Source organism: Anoplophora glabripennis, unplaced genomic scaffold, assembly GCF_000390285.2.
Source record: "Anoplophora glabripennis isolate ALB-LARVAE unplaced genomic scaffold, Agla_2.0 scaffold449, whole genome shotgun sequence".
NCBI lineage: Eukaryota > Metazoa > Arthropoda > Insecta > Coleoptera > Cerambycidae > Anoplophora > Anoplophora glabripennis.
Window position 1 is genome coordinate 262,423 of NW_019416560.1, and position 23,493 is coordinate 285,915.

Below are 23,493 nucleotides of genomic sequence, written 5' to 3' on the forward strand. Positions count from 1 at the left end.
TCGGACCCCTCCTCCTAATTAGATTATTAGATCATTAACGAGCTTGTCTATGACCTTATTTTTTATCATAATTTAAAAACAATATTACAATCATTTTTGACTATGCCTTTAAAGTAACAATATTATATTTTAACAAAATAAAACCAAAAATAAAAAAATGGAAAAGTCATATTTACTGTATTCTTTAAACCGTCAATTAAAGTTTCACATATTCTGAAATAGTTTTCCAAACATTTGTTTCTCTGAGGTTTATTTAAATATACGTATTATCAGCTTATTTTATGGAATTTCATTGCTCTCATTATTATAAAGTTTATAAGGACCTTCGTGATTGTTAAATATTTTACATTTTATGCAATTTTTCTCGTTTACCTTCTTTCAAAAATGATTTTTTGTTGTCAAGATATGTAATTTTAAACACATACGTTAAATGTCTGTAATTCAAATAAATTTAATTTCTCGAAATCTGTTCATTTCAGAAGTAGAAATAAATAATAATTTTCTTGTAAAAAACTGAGCAAAAACAAAAAATGTATATAACATTTTTGTCAAAATACTGAGTCAAGTGCCAAAAGCGTATAAATAACTATATTGTGTTGGGCGCACTTCTATTAATCTATCAACCACTTTTTCAATTTTTTCAACAAACGCTTTTCCCAGAATCGATTGCCTTAATTCCCAATGGGGCGTACATTGCTGTTTGCAGTTTATTAAAAATCAATATTCCTGACATTCAATAGCGTGAAACAGAAACTAATAAATTTTGAACAGGTCAATTTTTATTTTTTAAATAGTTTTGTTAAATTTTATGTTCAATTGTTTTTGGCATATAACGTCTTCATTTTTTTAACAGCCTCCAATTTTTTTGATCAGAATCAGAAAATAAAAGTCGACCTGTTAAGTTAATCTCTTTTGTTACACATATAATATTCCTAACTTTCATTACACTTGAATTGTTTTAAATTTGCAGGGGTTGGTGGTTTGTTGTATTCGCCATAACGTTGGCAGCATGCATTGTAGCGATAAGAGAAGTTTATCAGAAATGGGTTAGAAGCCCGGTCATAGTCAGCTTTGCAACAAGAGAAACGCCAATTTATAAGATACCATTCCCAGCAGTCACCATTTGTCCAGAAACAAAGTCCAAACAAAAGCTGTACAACCACACAGAGATAATAAGGAAACTGATAGAAGACCAGAACTTAACTTCAGAAGAGTAAGTACGAACACTATCAATGATCAATCAATGATCAATGAAAGTAATGATTATTACTGAAAATTTAAGACAAGGAGACAAACTTGTTACTGAAATATAACTAAAGAAGTGTGTCATAAGTGATATGTCTTAAACAGGAGTACTTACTAAGCTCATTTGGTTTTGTCTTTCTTATTAAACAGGTCCTTTATTTTTAAGAAATGCATTTTTAGAACTGATTTTAAAATTATGTAATTCGCATTCCTTTTGCCGAAACTGGAATATGGATCACTGGTATGTGCCCCTCCTATGAAATCCATGTTAAAAAGTTAGGAAATATTCAGCGTAAATTTGTTAAATACCTATGGTTCAAAATGGACACATATATCCACCTCAAGGGGTACCACAAATACTTTACTAAATCGGTTCCATCTGAATGACATCAGTGAACGACGTATGTGTAATTCATTGATCACTCTACATAAAATTGTTACCGGAAAAATCTATTGTTCAGACTTAGCTGCATTATACTTTCACACTCCTCATTATGCCACCCGTTTCTCAAGACTTTTTTGTTTTCCCACCCCTAAAACTAATCTGTTGAAATTTTGACCTTTGTACGTAATGGATCTTAATTATCGTCAGATGCAAAATTCTGTGGATATTTTTCATAATACTATTAGATGCATCAAACAAAAAGTCTTTACAAATTAGTAAATTATGTGTACTTACTTATATATTTGTTTTTTTATTCGTTTTCTTAGTTTGTAATATTATCTACAATTCATTTGTTTTATACTTATAGTTACATTTCTGTCTTTATTTGTACTAATGTTATATTTAACTGTTTTTTTTTCTTTTTTTTTTACTAAATCTTAAATGTTATTCCCATTCATTAATTGGCTTAGGCTGTCGAACGGTGTATGCTAAATAAATAAATAAATAAATAAATAAATATATTTAATTATTTCTATCAATATATATTTTACGTATTAGTTCTTGTACACTAGTAATGAGACAATTCTACTAGAAAGTAATAGGTAATAGTTTCTACGTACTTAGCTATTATTCAAGTTCAACAACTGTACTTATTTATTTTAGGAGAAAATTGTATGATTATATGGGCCTAATTTGTAAAGAAGAATACGGTCATGACTTTTCCCAAGCAGATACATTCGATGAGGATTTTTTCAAGGAACTGGAAAATGTAAGTATAGGGATTATTCATTATATAACTGCACCCGGGAAAAAAATTCTTTTAACTTCAACGCCATCTGCAATTTGCTTAAAAAAAATCCTACTTGAAATCACAAATACGTCATTAAAAAGCACTGTTCTTGTACTTATTTACCTAGTGTTTGGTTCTAATCAAGTCCCATAACACCTCGGCCTTATCAAGCCTATTGTGCATCCCACTACTCAGTCCTCTTCAGCAAGTAGTTTTGTTCTTTTTACAAAGTCCAAAAGCTTCCTCCTAATATTTCCCATTTTCTATCCATTTGCCCAGAGCCCCCTGATCACACTAAGAGATGCACCACAAAAGAGCTCCGGGACAATGAACTCTGTTTCGGATCCCTTCCTCCTCCTGGTGACGGCACTGGCAATGTCGATTGATAATGAGTGTTTGTCCGCGTTTTTTCAAATGTAGCTTCTTTCTGCATAGCCTCATTTCTGTGGTGTCTTTTAGGTTTTTTAAGCTATATTTTATCAATTCAACAATTATCCTGCTAACATAAAATCAGATCAATTCATTATTACTAAAAATATAAGACTTCGGCAAGGTTACTCAAAAAAAGCGTCAGGAATCATTAGGCGAGACCGATACCGATGCCGATGCGCACAGTGGAATTGGGAGTGTCTCTCTACCTATAGAATTTGTTACAAACGGCATGCGGCATGTCTGAAGACGATAAAGCAAGGAATGTCTCTGACTGACGGGGCCTTTACCAACGCCAGAGATAAGGACGCCTCGGCCTGCCGGGGCCGTTATCAGTAAAGTCTCGAGGACTAAGGAAATAAAACTTGGCGGAATTGAAGGACCAGCAAAGACACAGCCAAAGAATACCTGGCTATGTCCAGGGTAAGCCTTCGGTAAGGGGATTCAGACAGAACACNAATATACAATTATATGGATAATTTTGGGACTAAACTGAACTTACAAGTAACCCTACACCTTCCTCTTGTGACTCCGTATACCAACACGGGACGGATTAGTCAATCTCATATAATCTATTCTTATAGCTTGGAAAATCCAACTAATTGATCTATTATTATTTTTCTCACAACATTCTAACAACTTATTTAAATATCTCGGAATTCCTACGTCGCGTCGTTTCGAATGGATTTCTCGAATTATTAGAAATATCGATTTTTTCCTTCACCACCGCTAAACCGACGCTACCAGATGCCCAATACATGGCCCCGACCGACGGTCTAAGTGAACTTGTTCAAAAACATTGCTAAATTTCATGAGGCCTTCTCTTAAGGACGGCTTTGCATTACTCCCGGTGACATAAGGCACTAGTATCTTGACGACATTATGGCGACGCTAAACCTACTTGAAAACCCTTAACTTTTCAATAATTATTGTTGATTGAAATATTTTACTGTCTGTGTTGACACATCCGTTCCGAGAACTAACAAATAAACTATCACGCGTCCCGGCTTTTGTTGCACACTAATGAAAACAATGTTATTTAACTAATTCTCACTAATAATCATTATAATATTGGTATCCTAACAACACTGCCCTGCCTGTGAATACAACTGACTATGCAATAGTAACGGAATAAAAACATGCAAGTAAAGTAAAGTACTATGATGCAGCAGTGAATTTAAGTGTAGACAAAAAGTTTACAGAAATCACCACCAAGCAAACTTCTGACACATTGGAAGTGAATGTAGTTGTCATGATAGAATAAAAAACCTCATCACTGGTATATAAATGTATATAAATGAAATTATTTATGTAGTTATACAGGGTGTTTCTGAAATAAATTCCTTGCGTAATAAGTGAAATAAGTTCCTTGCGAAATAAGGTCTTTGCGTTCCTTGAAAATGGTCATAGCGGACACGAAAATAAGCACCTTTTATTAATCAACTGATGATCTAAAATATTACATTTTAAATTAAAAAAAAATCATATTAAGGTTTAAACAAATTTAAAACCATCCCTGGTGCAGCGGCGCTGATGGCAATTTTGACGGTTTAAATTTTGTGTTCGAAACTGCTGAAATTTATTCAAATCTCGTTTAAAAGTAACATAAGAATTAAACGAATAAACGACTGCTAATAAATTGTCACCAAAAATACCACACCACACATTCACTGAAAACTGTTGCTGGAATCGAGATCTCTGTACAACGTGAGGAGGATTTGCAATACACCAATAAACATTTTATACGCCAGCTAAATAATATTGCAACATACAACGCATGTGCACAAGATGCACAGGGTCGGCTTACATTTATGGTTAATTTCCTAAATTAATTTTCTCGAAAACAGAAGCATTTAGACCGTCAATTGCTTAATAAAAGCTGCTCATCTTTGTGCCACCCATCACCCCTTTCAAGGAACACTTATTTCATAAACACCCTGTATAAGCACTGAAAATGATAACTAACAATCTAGTAAAACAAATTCAAAATAATTTTTGTCATGGCACACATTTAAAAAAGTACCTAGAATATTTTACGCTATCCGTTGTAAAAAATAGATATTAATTTTACCGGAAATTGCCTTGCAGCTTGAAAGGAATGAAAAATACCAACCTGTATATGTTTTCACCACCTACGCGAGGATCAGCGATAACTTTACACCCACCCCAACATCCCAACTGCACACCCTTATCAACAACACTACCAAGTCTTTGTTACAAACTTTCCCTCTTTTGTGTTTGAAAGTCATATATTGATTTGGCGTCCCCACACGCATTCGCTATGTGTTTTGGAAAAACCAGAGTCTTCAAAAAATAGCCAAATTCATCAATTTTCTCCCCATTGCCACCCCCGATATTGTGTAACTTCTATTCGATGCCGAAAGATCCAACCTACACAACGACATCAAAATCTATTCGATCGGACCCCTCCTCCTAATTAGATTATTAGATCATTAACGAGCTTGTCTATGACCTTATTTTTTATCATAATTTAAAAACAATATTACAATCATTTTTGACTATGCCTTTAAAGTAACAATATTATATTTTAACAAAATAAAACCAAAAATAAAAAAATGGAAAAGTCATATTTACTGTATTCTTTAAACCGTCAATTAAAGTTTCACATATTCTGAAATAGTTTTCCAAACATTTGTTTCTCTGAGGTTTATTTAAATATACGTATTATCAGCTTATTTTATGGAATTTCATTGCTCTCATTATTATAAAGTTTATAAGGACCTTCGTGATTGTTAAATATTTTACATTTTATGCAATTTTTCTCGTTTACCTTCTTTCAAAAATGATTTTTTGTTGTCAAGATATGTAATTTTAAACACATACGTTAAATGTCTGTAATTCAAATAAATTTAATTTCTCGAAATCTGTTCATTTCAGAAGTAGAAATAAATAATAATTTTCTTGTAAAAAACTGAGCAAAAACAAAAAATGTATATAACATTTTTGTCAAAATACTGAGTCAAGTGCCAAAAGCGTATAAATAACTATATTGTGTTGGGCGCACTTCTATTAATCTATCAACCACTTTTTCAATTTTTTCAACAAACGCTTTTCCCAGAATCGATTGCCTTAATTCCCAATGGGGCGTACATTGCTGTTTGCAGTTTATTAAAAATCAATATTCCTGACATTCAATAGCGTGAAACAGAAACTAATAAATTTTGAACAGGTCAATTTTTATTTTTTAAATAGTTTTGTTAAATTTTATGTTCAATTGTTTTTGGCATATAACGTCTTCATTTTTTTAACAGCCTCCAATTTTTTTGATCAGAATCAGAAAATAAAAGTCGACCTGTTAAGTTAATCTCTTTTGTTACACATATAATATTCCTAACTTTCATTACACTTGAATTGTTTTAAATTTGCAGGGGTTGGTGGTTTGTTGTATTCGCCATAACGTTGGCAGCATGCATTGTAGCGATAAGAGAAGTTTATCAGAAATGGGTTAGAAGCCCGGTCATAGTCAGCTTTGCAACAAGAGAAACGCCAATTTATAAGATACCATTCCCAGCAGTCACCATTTGTCCAGAAACAAAGTCCAAACAAAAGCTGTACAACCACACAGAGATAATAAGGAAACTGATAGAAGACCAGAACTTAACTTCAGAAGAGTAAGTACGAACACTATCAATGATCAATCAATGATCAATGAAAGTAATGATTATTACTGAAAATTTAAGACAAGGAGACAAACTTGTTACTGAAATATAACTAAAGAAGTGTGTCATAAGTGATATGTCTTAAACAGGAGTACTTACTAAGCTCATTTGGTTTTGTCTTTCTTATTAAACAGGTCCTTTATTTTTAAGAAATGCATTTTTAGAACTGATTTTAAAATTATGTAATTCGCATTCCTTTTGCCGAAACTGGAATATGGATCACTGGTATGTGCCCCTCCTATGAAATCCATGTTAAAAAGTTAGGAAATATTCAGCGTAAATTTGTTAAATACCTATGGTTCAAAATGGACACATATATCCACCTCAAGGGGTACCACAAATACTTTACTAAATCGGTTCCATCTGAATGACATCAGTGAACGACGTATGTGTAATTCATTGATCACTCTACATAAAATTGTTACCGGAAAAATCTATTGTTCAGACTTAGCTGCATTATACTTTCACACTCCTCATTATGCCACCCGTTTCTCAAGACTTTTTTGTTTTCCCACCCCTAAAACTAATCTGTTGAAATTTTGACCTTTGTACGTAATGGATCTTAATTATCGTCAGATGCAAAATTCTGTGGATATTTTTCATAATACTATTAGATGCATCAAACAAAAAGTCTTTACAAATTAGTAAATTATGTGTACTTACTTATATATTTGTTTTTTTATTCGTTTTCTTAGTTTGTAATATTATCTACAATTCATTTGTTTTATACTTATAGTTACATTTCTGTCTTTATTTGTACTAATGTTATATTTAACTGTTTTTTTTTCTTTTTTTTTTACTAAATCTTAAATGTTATTCCCATTCATTAATTGGCTTAGGCTGTCGAACGGTGTATGCTAAATAAATAAATAAATAAATAAATAAATATATTTAATTATTTCTATCAATATATATTTTACGTATTAGTTCTTGTACACTAGTAATGAGACAATTCTACTAGAAAGTAATAGGTAATAGTTTCTACGTACTTAGCTATTATTCAAGTTCAACAACTGTACTTATTTATTTTAGGAGAAAATTGTATGATTATATGGGCCTAATTTGTAAAGAAGAATACGGTCATGACTTTTCCCAAGCAGATACATTCGATGAGGATTTTTTCAAGGAACTGGAAAATGTAAGTATAGGGATTATTCATTATATAACTGCACCCGGGAAAAAAATTCTTTTAACTTCAACGCCATCTGCAATTTGCTTAAAAAAAATCCTACTTGAAATCACAAATACGTCATTAAAAAGCACTGTTCTTGTGCTTATTTACCTAGTGTTTGGTTCTAATCAAGTCCCATAGCACCTCGGCCTTATCAAGCCTATTGTGCATCCCACTACTCAGTCCTCTTCAGCAAGTAGTTTTGTTCTTTTTACAAAGTCCAAAAGCTTCCTCCTAATATTTCCCATTTTCTATCCATTTGCCCAGAGCCCCCTGATCACACTAAGAGATGCACCACAAAAGAGCTCCGGGACAATGAACTCTGTTTCGGATCCCTTCCTGCTCCTGGTGACGGCACTGGCAATGTCGATTGATAATGAGTGTTTGTCCGCGTTTTTTCAAATGTAGCTCCTTTCTGCATAGCCTCATTTCTGTGGTGTCTTTTAGGTTTTTTAAGCTATATTTTATCAATTCAACAATTATCCTGCTAACATAAAATCAGATCAATTCATTATTACTAAAAATATAAGACTTCGGCAAGGTTACTCAAAAAAAGCGTCAGGAATCATTAGGCGAGACCGATACCGATGCCGATGCGCACAGTGGAATTGGGAGTGTCTCTCTACCTATAGAATTTGTTACAAACGGCATGCGGCATGTCTGAAGACGATAAAGCAAGGAATGTCTCTGACTGACGGGGCCTTTACCAACGCCAGAGATAAGGACGCCTCGGCCTGCCGGGGCCGTTATCAGTAAAGTCTCGAGGACTAAGGAAATAAAACTTGGCGGAATTGAAGGACCAGCAAAGACACAGCCAAAGAATACCTGGCTATGTCCAGGGTAAGCCTTCGGTAAGGGGATTCAGACAGAACACTGTTGGCTAAGGAACCACCTCTACAATATGAGGAGGTTCGAAACACCTCTCTGTAGAGGTTGTAAGCAAGAAGACGAGACAGTTTTCCATGTATTCTGCGAGTGCACTGGTGTCTCGTCAACGAGAGAATCCGTGCTAGGAGAACGATGACCTTCTTTGGTCTACATCAGAGGGGTCCCCTGAGCAACTTTCTCACCTTTTTCTCCTTTACAGGTTGGTTGACGGCTCAGGAGAGCTGATCTCTCGCTGGGGGATGCACAAGGGGCTCAATGGGGCCTAAGTGCTAAACCACAGTATACTGATACCCTCCAAATTATTCCAGAATTCCAGGGCCAGCGCAGCGCCAAGCTGACGAAAGAGTTAAGGGGCTTATCAGGAACCGTCACCAATTAGTACTTAGATTTACTGTTCTAGTTTTAGTTAGTGCAACAGATTATTTATTTGAAATTTTCCTTTTCCCTGTGGCAGAAATACACCATTAAATAAAAACAGTAGCAAATAATGTTTTTAATATTTCAGATTAGTTATATCAACACACTCTATTCTTGTTCCTACATGGGTAAATATTATAGCTGCGCCACAATTTTCAAACCAATAATTACAGATGAAGGAATATGCTTCACGTTTAATATGTTGGACCGTTCTGAAATTTATAGAGACAATGTGTAAGTATAATAAGTAAATACATACCAATTAGTTACTAATCTACAAGTAACAAAAAACCTTTTATAAAAATCGAAATATATTTACGTTCTACTGAAAAATATCTATTTGTTTATATTAACGTCTAAATTAAGTAGTTTGTGTACGTGGAAAATAGAAAAAAATCGTGAAGCAACACTGAAAGTAAACTCCAAAATAGAAATTTAAAAAATATAACTTGATCCTATGCACTGGTATATTGGCATTATAAGCAAATTGTTTCATATACAAACAATTTTATCGGTATTGACATTGCCTTTTATTTTTCAAATATGGTTAGTTATTAAATACTTTTAAAATAGTGAAAAACTTAAATTAGCTATTTACAAATCAATTTAGTATATTGCTAAAAAATAGAAGGACATGCTCTTTTTGCTATATCCATTTTGTGCGTTTCAGTGTGCACTATGAAAATTACCACGTCATGGAGAACCTTACCTATAGCAACTGGAGTATGGATGACGGTTATTCCGAGGATGCTGGTTTATACCCTTACCCGCATCGAGCTCTCTTAGCGGGTGCCAAAAATTCATTAACGATCAACCTAATAACCGCGAAAGAGAACATAGATCACACTTGTAAAGAATCCATACAGGGATATAGGGTATATTGTAGACATTGTAGAAATTTCTAAAATATAAATCAATATATTTCTTAATTTATGTAGGTACTTCTGCATATCCCAATGAGAATTCCAAGTCTCAGCAAACATTACTTTAGGGTAAGGATTTTTAAGTTTAACATAATACGTAAAACAAGTTAGTAGTTTTTACTGAAGCATAAGAACATATTGGTCGAACAATTGCCTTATAGTCAGTGGCCCATGTTGTTTGAGTCCTTAATATTTGCGAATAAGTCAGATCCAAATTCCAAGTAGTCCTAACCCCCCGTATCGTTTAAAATTGTCTTGTCTTGATTCTTTTGGATTTCTACTGCCTCCATATGTAGAAACTTGATCAAAGCCTCATTTCTCTCACTTAACTGGTATTATTTAGGTCTGTCACATGTATCTGTCCTATGTTTTGCAACTGCTAATTTCCAACGCTGTTATGCTTCAAGTGACACTTCTGCGCTTTTAACCTCGTACGTTTTACTTAAAATCTTTTTTATAATATATCGATATTTTTGTATTTGAACAAATTATTGTTATTTATTAGTATGTTATAATGTAATGTCTTTTCCAATGATTGTCATTTTTCTTCTTCCCTGTAAATGTTATAATAGCTGCAACTAGTTGGAAAAAATATAAAAATTTTATACTACATTAAAAAGGACTCTAATTTTTTCCCAATTACTTCTACTACTTCAGTATTATAATAGATTTTCGTCAATAAGTTCTTGAATGCGGCGTTCCTGATCTTCCTTCATATAAAATGATAGTTGTATTTACGTTGTCAGCCATTAGTATGGTAGTTTCTCCATTTTCCTTCCGTTCTTTGTTAGCTTGATCTTTTCTACACTCCTACGTCTTGCGCGACTTCTTGGAGGAGAAATGGGTACGTGCTTTCCAAGCACAGATAATTTCTTCTTCAGTGCTATGGTGAAAAGTCTACTATTTGGCAAGCACATTTGTAGCGTTATCATTTAGTTGTACAGAGGCTAGGTTAATGAAGACTCTAGACTTGCCTGTGTTTTTCTCTCCTGGCAGTTGTCAATGGTTGAATAATTTCCAAGCTCATTGCCACGCCGTCAATTTAGACTTCTTGATGTCGCTGTCTTCTTCGAGAGAAAATCTTAAACTGGAGATTAAATGTCCTAGTTGGTATTTATATCCGCTGTTTGCACTAATCCATGACGTTCTGGTGCATGGCTTTTAGCCATTGGCTTCTGTCGTTCCAGTCTTCGATTTCTACTAATGACTCCAACTCCTAGTCTCTTCTGAAAGTATTTCTGGATTTCTATTGCCTCCCATTTACGGTCTTGGTTAAAACCTTCTTCCTCGCAAGTCTATAGCATGTTTTGTTTCCTTTCCCAAACTGCTAATTTTTCAACATTATTTTTCAAATGACACTTGTCTTCCCGTTTCTTCAATGCATTCTTTCCGATCTACCAATGTGTTAACGATACCTTGTTTCTTTTAAGTTATTTTTGATTCTCTATTTTTTTCTTTAAAGTGAAACGTGGAAAAAATGGGACCACCGATCATAAACCAATTCACAGATTTTTTTAAAGAATTCATATATTTCTAGGGACGAAAAAATGTTTCAAGTAATATATCATTTCTATCATATAACATTTGTTGAGTTAGGTAAATGTAACCTCATATAACGAGCGTTCAAATAAAAACATGGTCGAAGTTGGCTCTGACACATTGGACGTAGGGAGTAGCTTATAGCGACCAACTTAACCTCATTTCTCAACGAGCTGTATAGCAGCTGTCAGTTTCAATAACGTTAATGACTATATAACTTTATTTTAAAGAATAATCGTGATAACAATAACAAACAATTAAAGGAGCTGCGGAAAGTGTTCCCCTCCTTGTTATAACAATAAATTAAAGCAGCTGCTGAAAGTGTCCCCCTCCTTGTTCCAAGCACTTTTCACACCTGTTCCTCAAAGAATTAAAGACATTTTCTAAGATGCTCGGGGTATTGTTAATTTCACGAATCTTGTCTATAAGTCGAGCCTGCAGATGGTTTAAATCAGGAATAGGCAGTTCTAAAATAGTGTTTTTAAGGTAAGGCCACAAAAAGAAATCACACGGCGTAATATCACATGACCTCGGTGGAAATTCATGTTCAGCATTGAGACTTATTAGTCGATTTTGGAAAACTTCCCTCAACATATCCATCGTCTCGCCTGCCGTATGTGCCCTTGCGCCATCTTGTTGAAAGTAAAAGTTTGTAATTTCGTTTTCTTCCAGCTGGTTAACAAAAGGAGCGATAATTTCTTCTCTATACCTTTGCGCAGTAAGAGTACCATTAAAAGAAATAGGTCCATAAATCCTCCTTCGATTGAGAGCACACCAAACTCCAATTTTTTGAGCGTGTAGAGGGCCCTCGACAAAAAAGTTACCTGGTTTTTCAGGAGACCACATTCTCATATTCTGTGAGTTTACGTAACCACTTAAATGAAACCAGACTTCATCAGAAAAAAAGGTGATATTATAAAGTTCACCGTAGTTGTTTAAAAACCATTCACAAAATACAGCCCGTCGCGGAAAATCAACTTCATGAAGTTCTTGCTGACAAGTTAAACGATAGGAGAACAAACGCAAATCTTTTTTTAACACTGTGTGGCAGGTACCGACTGATACTCCCACCATTTGTGATAAAACACGTACAGAAGTTCTTGGCGCATTTTCCATTATTTGTTGGACATTTTCTTTTAATTATTCAGTCCGCTTTTTAGATCGGCCGCTTCCTTCTTTTCTTGTTACACTGCCCGTTTCACGAAAAACATTAACGCCGAACTGCACTTTGAAAAATTTTGTACTCAACAACGCCGGGAAATTAATTTTGAAATTCCATGAAACATTCCTCAATAGAATACTTCCATATTCCATCAATCTTGCGTCCATTTCTAAAGTAGGACTCTATGATAAACACTTTTTGTTCTTGAGAAAACACCATTTTAAACGCTTTTTAAAACGAAAATATTCAAATTGATAGCGGCGATATAGCGCTTTGACAGATGACGTTTAAGTTCATTTGTTATACGCTACGCCCTACGTCCAAATTTTCAAAACCAACTTGACCACGTTTTTATTTGAACGCTCGTTATAATGTCATCATCTCCCAAATAAAAATGTACCTACTTTGTTGCCGATTTAGAGTTACGTGTCTGTTGGATCACAATGTATTTCTTTAAATTTTTAGGTAGCGTTAGACCAAGTGGCATTGGGCAATATACAACCCGTGATGATTACCACATCAGAGTCAGTAATGCTGTATAATTCCAAAAGAAGAGAATGTTTCTTTCCGTCTGAAAAACAACTTAAGTTCTTCAAAATATACACGTCCCTAAACTGCAAACTGGAGTGCTTGACAAATTTCACCCTTCAGTATTGTGGATGTGTAAACTTCTTTATGCCCAGTAAGATATTTTCTTTTTTTTATGTACAGATGTTTTCATGGTGTCTCATCAATAAAAGGTACGAATAGTCCTTTACAATGAAAAAACATTTTTCAATGTTTAATTACGTAATAAATTTTGTGGTGACTGAAACCCTAATTTTCTCAAGACCTCGTAGAGAATAAATTTATCAGTGTATCCTTTAAAACGTTATGTTCAAAGATGTGGAAATAAGCAGTTCTATAATTCAAGTCAGTGTTCAAACTGCTACGGATTTGAGAATATATATTTATCTACTTTTCATTTCTGTTTAAGGGGAGAATACTACAAAAATTTGCGGTATTGGTAAATTAGAATGTATGAAACAGGCTGAAGATTTATTGCAAATGGGTACCTTGCAAAATAAAATTGAGGTACCAAAAAATAAATCGACTAATAGCAGTGGTACAAAAGAAGAAAATCGCTATCAACGTCTGCCAGACTGCAACTGTATGCCAATTTGTAGCGACTTATCATACGATGTTGAAATTTCTCAAAACGATTGGCGTTGGATCCATTTGTATCGAGCTCTTAACATCAATGGTACTTTTAAATTTAAAGAGGACGAGTAAGTTCATAGTTATTATTATTAGAAATCAGAAGGTTGAAGTCTTTTAAATACTACTTGCCCCGATATCTGTGTAGTAACTATATAAAAACTTGGAGTATCAAACAATAGTAGGAATGGGGACATATATTTTGTTTTCTTAAAGTTTGTTGAAGTTTTAAATTTTACAAAAAATCTTATATATACTCAAGTAATTATAAATTAGACAATGTGACTTAATGAAACAGTAGGTGCACGTGGTATTTTTTGGATAAACTGGTAAATAGTTATTAAAAACCGAATCGACTTTGGCATAACCTAGAAAAGATACAATGTATTAGTAGATCAGCCCAAAATTATAATAATACATCTATATTATATTATAGGAATACTATTCAGAAAATAACTTATTGAATTACGAGCTAATTAAGATATGCAATTGGCAGAATAGTGTTGCGCATAACCTCCTCTGTAGCCACATGTTCTTGGATTGTTGATATCTTATTTAGTTTTCAAGATATTGTTTTTAAGTGCAAAGGTGTTCAAGTGTTAGTGACTATCTTTGAATGTGCTATTTTATAGAACAACGATGCAACGTAAAATTTTGCATGAAACTGGTGAAAACTTTCATTGAAACGTGTTAATTTTTGAAACAAGCTTAAGGAGATGATGGTCTAGGTTGTACGCAATGTTATGAATGATTTTGACGATTTAAAAGTTGTCAGTTAATTGAAGATGATTCTCGACCAAGTAGACCTTTGACGTCAACTGATGGCTCTCACGTTCAGAAAGTCAAATATCTGGTGCATAAAAATCGCCGATTGACTGTTAGAGAAACTGTAGAAGAGGTTAGCATCTCATTTGGGTCATGCCATAAAATTTTGACTGAAATATTGAACATGCATAGAGTTGCACCAAAATTTGTTCTTCGTTTGATGGCAACAGAAAGAAAATCATGTGAACGTTTGTCGGCAACTCCTTGAACAATTTAATGATGATGAAACATTCATTCAAAGGATCATAACGGGAGATGAAAGCTAGGTTTACGGCTACGACATTAAGACAAAAGTGCTATCATCATAATAGTTTGACAAAGGATCTCCACGCACCAAGAAGGCACTGCAGTCTCTATCCAATGTCAAAGTGATGCTCTCTGTTATTTCCGACTTTAATGGAATTGTGTATTTTGAATTTTTGTCTCAAGGTGAAACAGTGAACCGCGTGTACTATCAAGGCGTTGTACAACGGTTACGTGGAAAAATCCGCAAAATAGACTGGAGATAACTCGTGGTTCTTACACCATGACAATACGCCCGCACACTCAGCTTTGTAAATTCTTCAGTTTTGTAACAAAACAGATTACCGTCTTCCCTCGCACTCCATACTCGCCAGACCTGGCTCCGTGCGATATTTTCTTATTTCCGAAATTAAAATGCTGAAAGGTCACCATTTTCAGATTGTTAACGACATCAAAGCAAATTCGTCACAGACTTTAAAGGCCATTTCAAAAGAAACTATCAAGGACTGTTTGTATGACTGTTTAATAATAAAGTTTAAAAAATAAAGTTATTTTCTGAACAGACCTTATATTTCAAGTTCATACCGCAATCTGTCGTAAACTCTTTCAGTTCACTAAAAAGAATCATACTAACCTTCAAACGTGCCCTGACTTCTTGAGGCAATTCCCACTGTTCTAACTTCATTACAATAGAACCATACTTACGAAAAAAAAAACACAATAAAAAGGCACCAAGAAGAAGCTAATTATAGTTCCGATCGACGTTTATTTCATCTTCAAAGCTGAATGCAGACATTACGGGTATTATGATGTTAGCAGTTCCAGTAATTATTATAATTAGCCTAGATATGTTCTTGACCATTGTGACCCATTCAAAAAATACAAATGGTTAGTACTTTCATTATAACTGTCACTAAAATGTTTTAGCAATAACATTTTCTCAAAGACTGTTTGAATGATTAGTAGAAATTGTCAGTGCACAGTTAAAACTTTCTACAACATTTGACTATTACTGATTTTTACTCGTCTGATAATAAAAGATCTACAAAAATTTTAAACTAACTACTTCATTGTAGTATGAACTATTTGACAGAGCATGTATTTCCAACTACAATAACAGACTTTGTAGTACAATTTTCGGATTTAAATCTTATGGTAGGTAGAACGAATTCTTACCAAGTTTAGAAAACAATACTGACAAACAATCTTTTGCTTCGAAGTAAACTTTTCAGTTCCATATTGAGTAATACTAAACATTAATGCAATCAAATTTTAATACCAGTATCATTTATTTGCAGCTTCCACTTCTCCAGACTGACACTGTTTTTCAAGTCTAGTCAATTTATAACATCTCAAAGACACGAACTGTATGGACCGACAGATTTCTTGGCTAACTTTGGAGGTTTACTGGGACTCTTCACAGGATTTTCTGTTCTTTCATTGATGGAAGCCATCTATTTCTTAACGGTTCGCTTGTGCTGCAATTCACGTCTTTATGGATATTGGGCAGGTCGAGAAACGTAATCATTTGGTTTTTTTATAATAATACGCACTGGAAAAATGTGTGGATATTAATACATAAATGACATTGCAATGGGTCTTTCCGGGAATTTAAAAAATATATGTTATGATTATGAATAGATTACACAGAAAATTGTTTAGAATACTTCTTCTTTAAATTGATACTCTTCTATGTAGATAAAAATAAATTATAACATTGCAAATCTGAAAAATTACGTAAAAGCATAGAGGACATAGATCTCCGGTCGCCAATAATATCCCTCTACAAACGTTCCCAGTCCATTTCTTTACAATATGGCGGTGTTTGTTTACATCTGTATAATCTGTACATTTTGTTGTTTGCTATGAATATATTTTTTTTGCTGCTGCATTATCTGTTTTATTGAAGTATATTTCAATTTTATTTTAAATAAATTCAAATTTGACATTTTTTTTAATTGAAATTCTCTATAAAAATTTTGAAAAAAGTTATTGACAATACTTGTTCAAAATAATGTTTTTTATTAAATCAGCTAACTTTTAAAAAACTTTAACTTTTAAAAATTATATTTATAACTTGTGCAATTATTTTGCGTGACAACATTTAAAAATTGTCAATATTTTATTATTAACTGTGCTTGTGAAAAAGAAATAGTAAAAAGAGATTGATAAAATCACTTAAACGAGGTATGTTACACTGGAAAGACTGTAAAATAATTTCGTCATAACAGAAAACTCATAAATTACAAAATATGAACGTTTTGAATTAAAAATTTAACGACTTTTACAAATTACCTCTCTTTTGAGAAAAAAAACATCAAATTTGACAGAGCAAATGTGACAGAAACAGTAACAAATTTTCTCAAACCATATAACATTTTGGATAACACCATAAATAGAGCACTAAAATTATCGAGAAACTGAAAGAAACTTCCTTAGTCCACGGTTAGAGAGGAAAAGAGAGAAATTGTTTTTATTTTTCATTTTACGAGAAAAAGGTATTCTTGATTAAAATGTTTGCTTGTCTATAAAATGCGGTTGGCATGAAGAATTTGCATCTTGGATGTACAGGGTGATCAGAAAATCGGTAAAAATAAAAATCGTTTAACAATAAACTGCCTTTGTTTTTAACAATACAGAAAAATATTAAGGAAAGCTGCTTAGAATTGAAATTCATATTATAATTTCAATTTGTGTATAAGTCGGCCTACTTTGATAGAAACGGACAGTAAAACATTTTTATTGTTCATTTTACGAGAAAAAGGCATTCTTGATTAAAATTTTTGCTTTTAAAGACAAGCAAAAATGGCCCCCGTCACATGGAATTGCTTCAATTGTTCATTATAGCACTTCCGATTATACCGGAAGTAACTGTCCACTTCGTAATTTTAAATGGAACGCCTTATATATTATTGTATTATTGACAAGATAAATTAAAAATAAGTCAAAAATGTTAAACCTCCCCTGTACCTAAATCTAACCGTTTTCGAGATAATTGACATTTTATAAAAATTTTGACATATACAAACGTTTCGAAAATTCCTTATATGTCTTTCTTCGGTCTGGAAGCTTTCACTTGCTTTTCGGAACACCTAAAGAACATGCTCTACCTTCTACTATCAAAATTATCTGAAGAAAATTATACTGTGTCCCATTTTTATGCTACATTTTGAAAACATAAACCGACATAACTATTTAATTTCAAATGGGACATTCCGTATTTTTTTACACCGGGCCATAGAAAATCAAATTCTCTTTTCACCGGTATAAGCGTTGTAGGGATTACATTTTCGCAGATATCTGCGGTTTTTTCCCATTCTCAAGAATATATCATTAAAAATATTATCAAATGTGCCTTGAAAGACAAACATTGGTATTGTCATTAAGTATCAAGTATTTGCTCGACAAAAAAAATGCAAAATAATTATTCGAATGAAGATATAATAAATTTATTTTATGTCCATGGGACATTCACCTTGAATCACAATTAATACCTGCATTTCTATGATTTGGTATTTTGCAATATTTGAGGAATTGGACGCGAATGAAACAACCGGCTACATACAATAGAACATTGTAGAACATTTGTAGAACATTGGAATTTTTTTCAAAATTACATAAATATACGTTGTTTCACGTTTGTTGCATATTTTAAATAATGTGGGAATATAGTATTTACAAAAAAATAATAATAAGATTTTCTTCCAATGGTATACGATTATTAGTAACTGCAAGTGCAGTAGTTCATGATGAAAGGAATAAATTCGTTTAAAATCCACGTAATTATTTTGTGGAAAAACGCTCGGACACGTCGATTAGTATTTTTAGTTGAGGATTTTTTGTAATAAGAAAATTGTAGTGGATTTCTTTTAATGGAACACCCTGTATATTATGCCAACCAACCGAAATTATTTTATTAATGTTTCAGTTGCAAAATATCAAATCATAAAAATTCAGCTAATAATTCTTGTTTCATGGTGAATATTCCATGCATATAAAAATTCTTGATACTTCTAGAATACTAAATGACAGTACCAGTATAATTTTCTTCAGGTAATTTTGGTACTAGAAGGTTATGTTCTTTGTGTGTTCCGAAAAGCAAGTGAAGGGTTCCAGGACGAAGAAACATATAAGGAATTTTCGAAACGCTTGCATCTGTCAAGATTTTCGTAAAATGTCAACTATCTCGAAAACGGTTAGATTTAAGTATAGAGAAGCATTAACATTTTTGACTTTTTGATTTTTAATTTATCTTATCGATAATGCAATAATATTTAAAATAACGAAGTTGACAGCTACTTCCGGTATAATCGGATTGATGGCATTATTTTCATTGAAGAGAGCAGCATATCTGATAACTCCCACAGAATCGCATTATCTTTGGTTTCTCTGAAGCGTTTAAATTTACCGTGATGAACCCTGTAACTACGCTATCAATACTCAAGGGTAATAATAAAACCATCTGTCACTTTGTTAAAACATCTTAAGACTAAGAAACCTAAAATATTTGTCATGGTATGTAAATAATTTTGGCAAGTTATTTAACTTCAGTTTTTAGTTATTGGTTTTAATCAATGCATGTTTGAAAAAATAAAAAGTATATGCAATATTATGATCCCCTCCTTTTTTAAATGAAGTTATAATATCTTTAAGTGCTAATATAAAATAACATTACCATTATAATATTCAAATATTGGTTCCTATTCCATATTATCGTCCTATCCCCCTAAAATCCATTTATGCTTGCGATAGTTACCTATATGATTTTCAGAACCTGTACAACGCTGATTTTTTAGTGACTAATTTCATGTATGCTGTTTTCTGGTGAAATTAAAAGTGTACTATTAATATTTAAATAACTTTTACCATACTAAAAACTTTATTGTATTTTCGAAATAGAATAAGGAATTAAATACTATGTAACAGTAAAACTTGAATTATTTATAAATCTATCAAGTGTAGAAAATACTGATCAAAAATAAAAAGGTTTTAAAAAGCATTCTGTTTTATTGAATAGTCAGATTTTATTAAACTGGATTAGAAATCTCATACTTATTTTTGCTAGTCCAGTTTCTGCACATTTTAATATTACCCCCTATCCTCAATGACAAGAAATGTATTATTTCTATAAAAGAGAGCATAGAGAACCCAGTGAATAAACCTAGTAGCCCGCCAAAATTGGAAATAAAATCTAAGAATTCATAGAGCTTGTTTCTCTCCCTATGTGGTTCTCCCTCTCGTCTCTATGTGGTTTCTCTGGAAATACAAGTAGACTGTGGAATACACGTACCTAAAAAAACAGATTATACAGAATTTCTTATGCATGTATGAATAATTCATCATATTAAAGTTTAAAAAAATAAAAATTTTGATTTACTTTTCTTGGAGACAATTTTCGAATGCATCTTACCCTTCTCTCAATCGAAGTTTCTTTTCTCTGGACCTGTGTTCTAACTTATTTTAAGAAATCTCCCAATCGTAAGTTATTTCAATGCAACTAGGCAGACAATCACAGTTTCCCACAGTTTCTCGATCTTTGTGAAGTTTTGTTTTTGCTGAAAAAGAATGAAAAGTAGAATATATTTTTGTATGCATTTTTTACTAATACACTGTAAAAAAAATTCACTCAATTTTACTCAATAATGTATCAACCGCACCCGATTGAGTGAAATGTTCGTTCTATTAGTATGAGTACAACTGAATGAAACTATTACATCAGAAATGAGTGAGTTTTACTCAAATCCGAGTTCTGCTAAATATCAATTGAACAACTTTTAACTCTTTTCTGAGTATATAAAACCAATTTAGAGTTGACTTTTTCTCTAATATGATTTAAATTTAACTATTATTGAGTCATTTTTTACTCAGACTTGGTTTTTGATTAACTAAATATTGAGTGCAAGAATAAATCACTCAAATGATTAATTAGGATATACAATGTTGAAATTAATTCACTTTGCGCCTCCTGTCCTGGCTAGTGGCTGAGAGCCACCAAGTGAGAGCCGCCAGCTGAGAACCGCCGGCTAAGGCCTGTTCTCCTGACGATCACGCTTTTCTAGAGCATCTAACGATAAATTATGGTAAAGATTACAAAAGCAACATGTAAGTGGTACCATCTTCATGACGCCATTCAAATTACTCGAAATTAATATACATTTAAATGGGCTATATAAATAAAAAATTGAAAATATCGAAAATAGATAGGACAATAATAAATTACTATTAGGTATACTGTTTAGACGTAGTATGGTGGTAACCAGTATTCTTCTTCTTCTTCATCTAGTGGTTGGTCCTTTAAAAGTCCCATAGCACTGCGGCCTAATTAGGCCTATTGTGCGTCCCACTACTAGTCCTATTCAGCAAGTAGATTTGTCCTTTTTACAAAGTCCAAAAGCTTCCTTGCTGACACTTCTCTCAGCTCCTTGGGTTCCAAATAGGGTCTCCCAAGGAGCGCCATTCTGCTACGTGCAAATCCCGGGCACTCGCCCAGGATATGCAGAGAAGTTTCATCCGCCGATTCACATCCTCGGCAGACCGGACTGTCTACAAGCTTTAGTCTATGTAGATGTTTCTTAAAGTGACAGTGTCCCGTTATGAGTCCTGTCACTCTCCTGAGCCGGATTCTATTCAAGCTCAGTAACTCAATCGCTCTTCCATTCGAAGGATACTCCATAAGCTCCTTGGAATGGCTATGTCCTGGCCTTGAAGTCCAGTATTTCCTATGTTCTGTCTCTGTCCATTTGCCCATAGCCCGCCTGACCACACTGGGAGATGTGCCACAGAAGGGCTCCGGGCCAATGAACACTGTTTCGGATCCCTTCCTCGCAAGTTCATCCGCTTTCTCATTTCCACAAATGCCTTTGTGCCCTGGCACCCAACACAGTCTGACTGTATTGTTGGTGGCCAGTTCAGTTAGCATTTGTAAACAGTCCCACACCAGTTTTGAACTTACCTTGTGTGCGGCTAAAGCTTTAATTGCAGCTTGACTATCAGAGAATATATATATGAGTTTACGTCTATAACCTCTACGTACATTCTCTGCCAGACACGCCATTATCGCGAAGATTTCTGCTTGGAATACAGTAGGGAACTCCCCCAGACTGTAGCTTGCACTCCATCTGGGTCTGAGTCCATATATTCCTGCACCCGTCCCTCTGGTCATTTTGGAGCCATCTGTAAACCATACTAGGCTCCACCTTTCCAGGGTATTAAACCTTTCCTCCCACTCGCTTTGATCCTCTATTCGAGTCTCAAATGGCTTGTGGAAGTGAAACTTTGGAACCATCTTGTCGGATACCATCCCAAGAATTGGTTCCGACATAGATGTATCTTTGATCCTGGAGTGGGAACCACCCCTCCAGTCATTATTATTCCTGAGTCGATATGCTGCTAGCCGCGCTTCTCTCTCCACCACTATATGCAGCGGTGGCAGATTTAGCATGACTTCTAGTGCAGCTGTCGGGGTCGATGCCATCGCCCCCGTTATACCTAAACAGGCCAATCTCTGAATTCTATTCAGTTTTTCCTTCGCTGTGGTCTGTTGTGTTTTCTGCCACCATACCACAGCACCAGTATTGGGCATTAATCAAATAAATTTAAAAAAAAGTAAGTAATTGCGATTAATTTAATTACAGTTAAAATATTAATTGCAATTGAACTATTAATTGCACGTTGTAATTAATTTATTTGGATTAATCTATATTAATTGTGTCTTGCAACTAAATCAATTACAATTAACTTTTTCAATTGTTCTAAAAAACAATTAAAACTAACAATTACACCGCTTCGATGCAGACATTTTTTCAATTCAATGCACCATTTCCGAGTTATAAAACCTTTTTTACTGTAAAACGTCTCAGACACCTCTTGTTTCCTAAATTTATTTTCTACATACGGACTTCGGACCTTTGCATTCAACGTAGAACGGACAATCAGAACCTGGGATGTTGGGGAGATTTTTTTAATTATTATAAGTTATTTTCTACTGTATGCCGTCACACCCTTCTTGTGGATATGAAAAAGGGTAATGAAGACATTTACTCTGATTTAGGTACAAGTGCACCAAATACGAGTTTACGTGAAAAATTTATTTAAGGAGTACCTATATTTGAGTGAAAGTACTCAGTTTTAGTTTAAATATAATCACAAATGAGTAAAATGATCAAAATGCCCAATGTTGAATGAAAATGTACTCAGTAATTTCACTCAATGGAATCATTCTGAACTTTTATTGCCCACTCACACCGATTTTCTTACAGTGTAAAATCTTCAGGGCACAATTTAATGCCACCGCGCAGTAAATTAGTTAAATAAACTAGTCTGGAAATCAAAAGTACCATTGAATATCACTAATATACAGGGCGATTCATTAACAATGGGAAAATCGAAAGCTGAAGATACTACACGTGAAATGGTGACCATTGGCGCAAACATGCCTTATCCGAAAGTTGATAGTTTCGGAAATACAGGGTGTTGAAAGTTAAAATTTTAAATCGTTTTTTTGCGATTATTCTGAAAATATGTAGGTTAGGAACTTGAAAATTTGTGAAACTATATTTTTTTAGGCGACGAATAAGATGCGTGTTGTAATTTCAGCATT

The 23,493-nt window shown here is 33.6% G+C and overlaps 1 protein-coding gene across 1 annotated transcript in view; it reads left to right on the forward strand.

The window, feature by feature from the left end:
* Window positions 1–16,418, forward strand: part of LOC108909557 (pickpocket protein 28-like) — a 34,183-nt gene extending 17,765 nt beyond the window's left edge. The window contains exons 4-13 of the mRNA XM_023454939.1: window positions 971–1,213; window positions 6,239–6,481; window positions 7,562–7,667; window positions 9,094–9,239; window positions 9,676–9,880; window positions 9,944–9,997; window positions 13,095–13,311; window positions 13,606–13,731; window positions 13,771–13,897; window positions 16,193–16,418. Of these exons, the coding sequence (XP_023310707.1) occupies window positions 971–1,213; window positions 6,239–6,481; window positions 7,562–7,667; window positions 9,094–9,239; window positions 9,676–9,880; window positions 9,944–9,997; window positions 13,095–13,311; window positions 13,606–13,731; window positions 13,771–13,897; window positions 16,193–16,418 (1,693 nt within the window). The remainder of the gene's footprint in view (window positions 1–970; window positions 1,214–6,238; window positions 6,482–7,561; window positions 7,668–9,093; window positions 9,240–9,675; window positions 9,881–9,943; window positions 9,998–13,094; window positions 13,312–13,605; window positions 13,732–13,770; window positions 13,898–16,192) is intronic.
* Window positions 16,419–23,493: the final 7,075 nt, after the last annotated feature.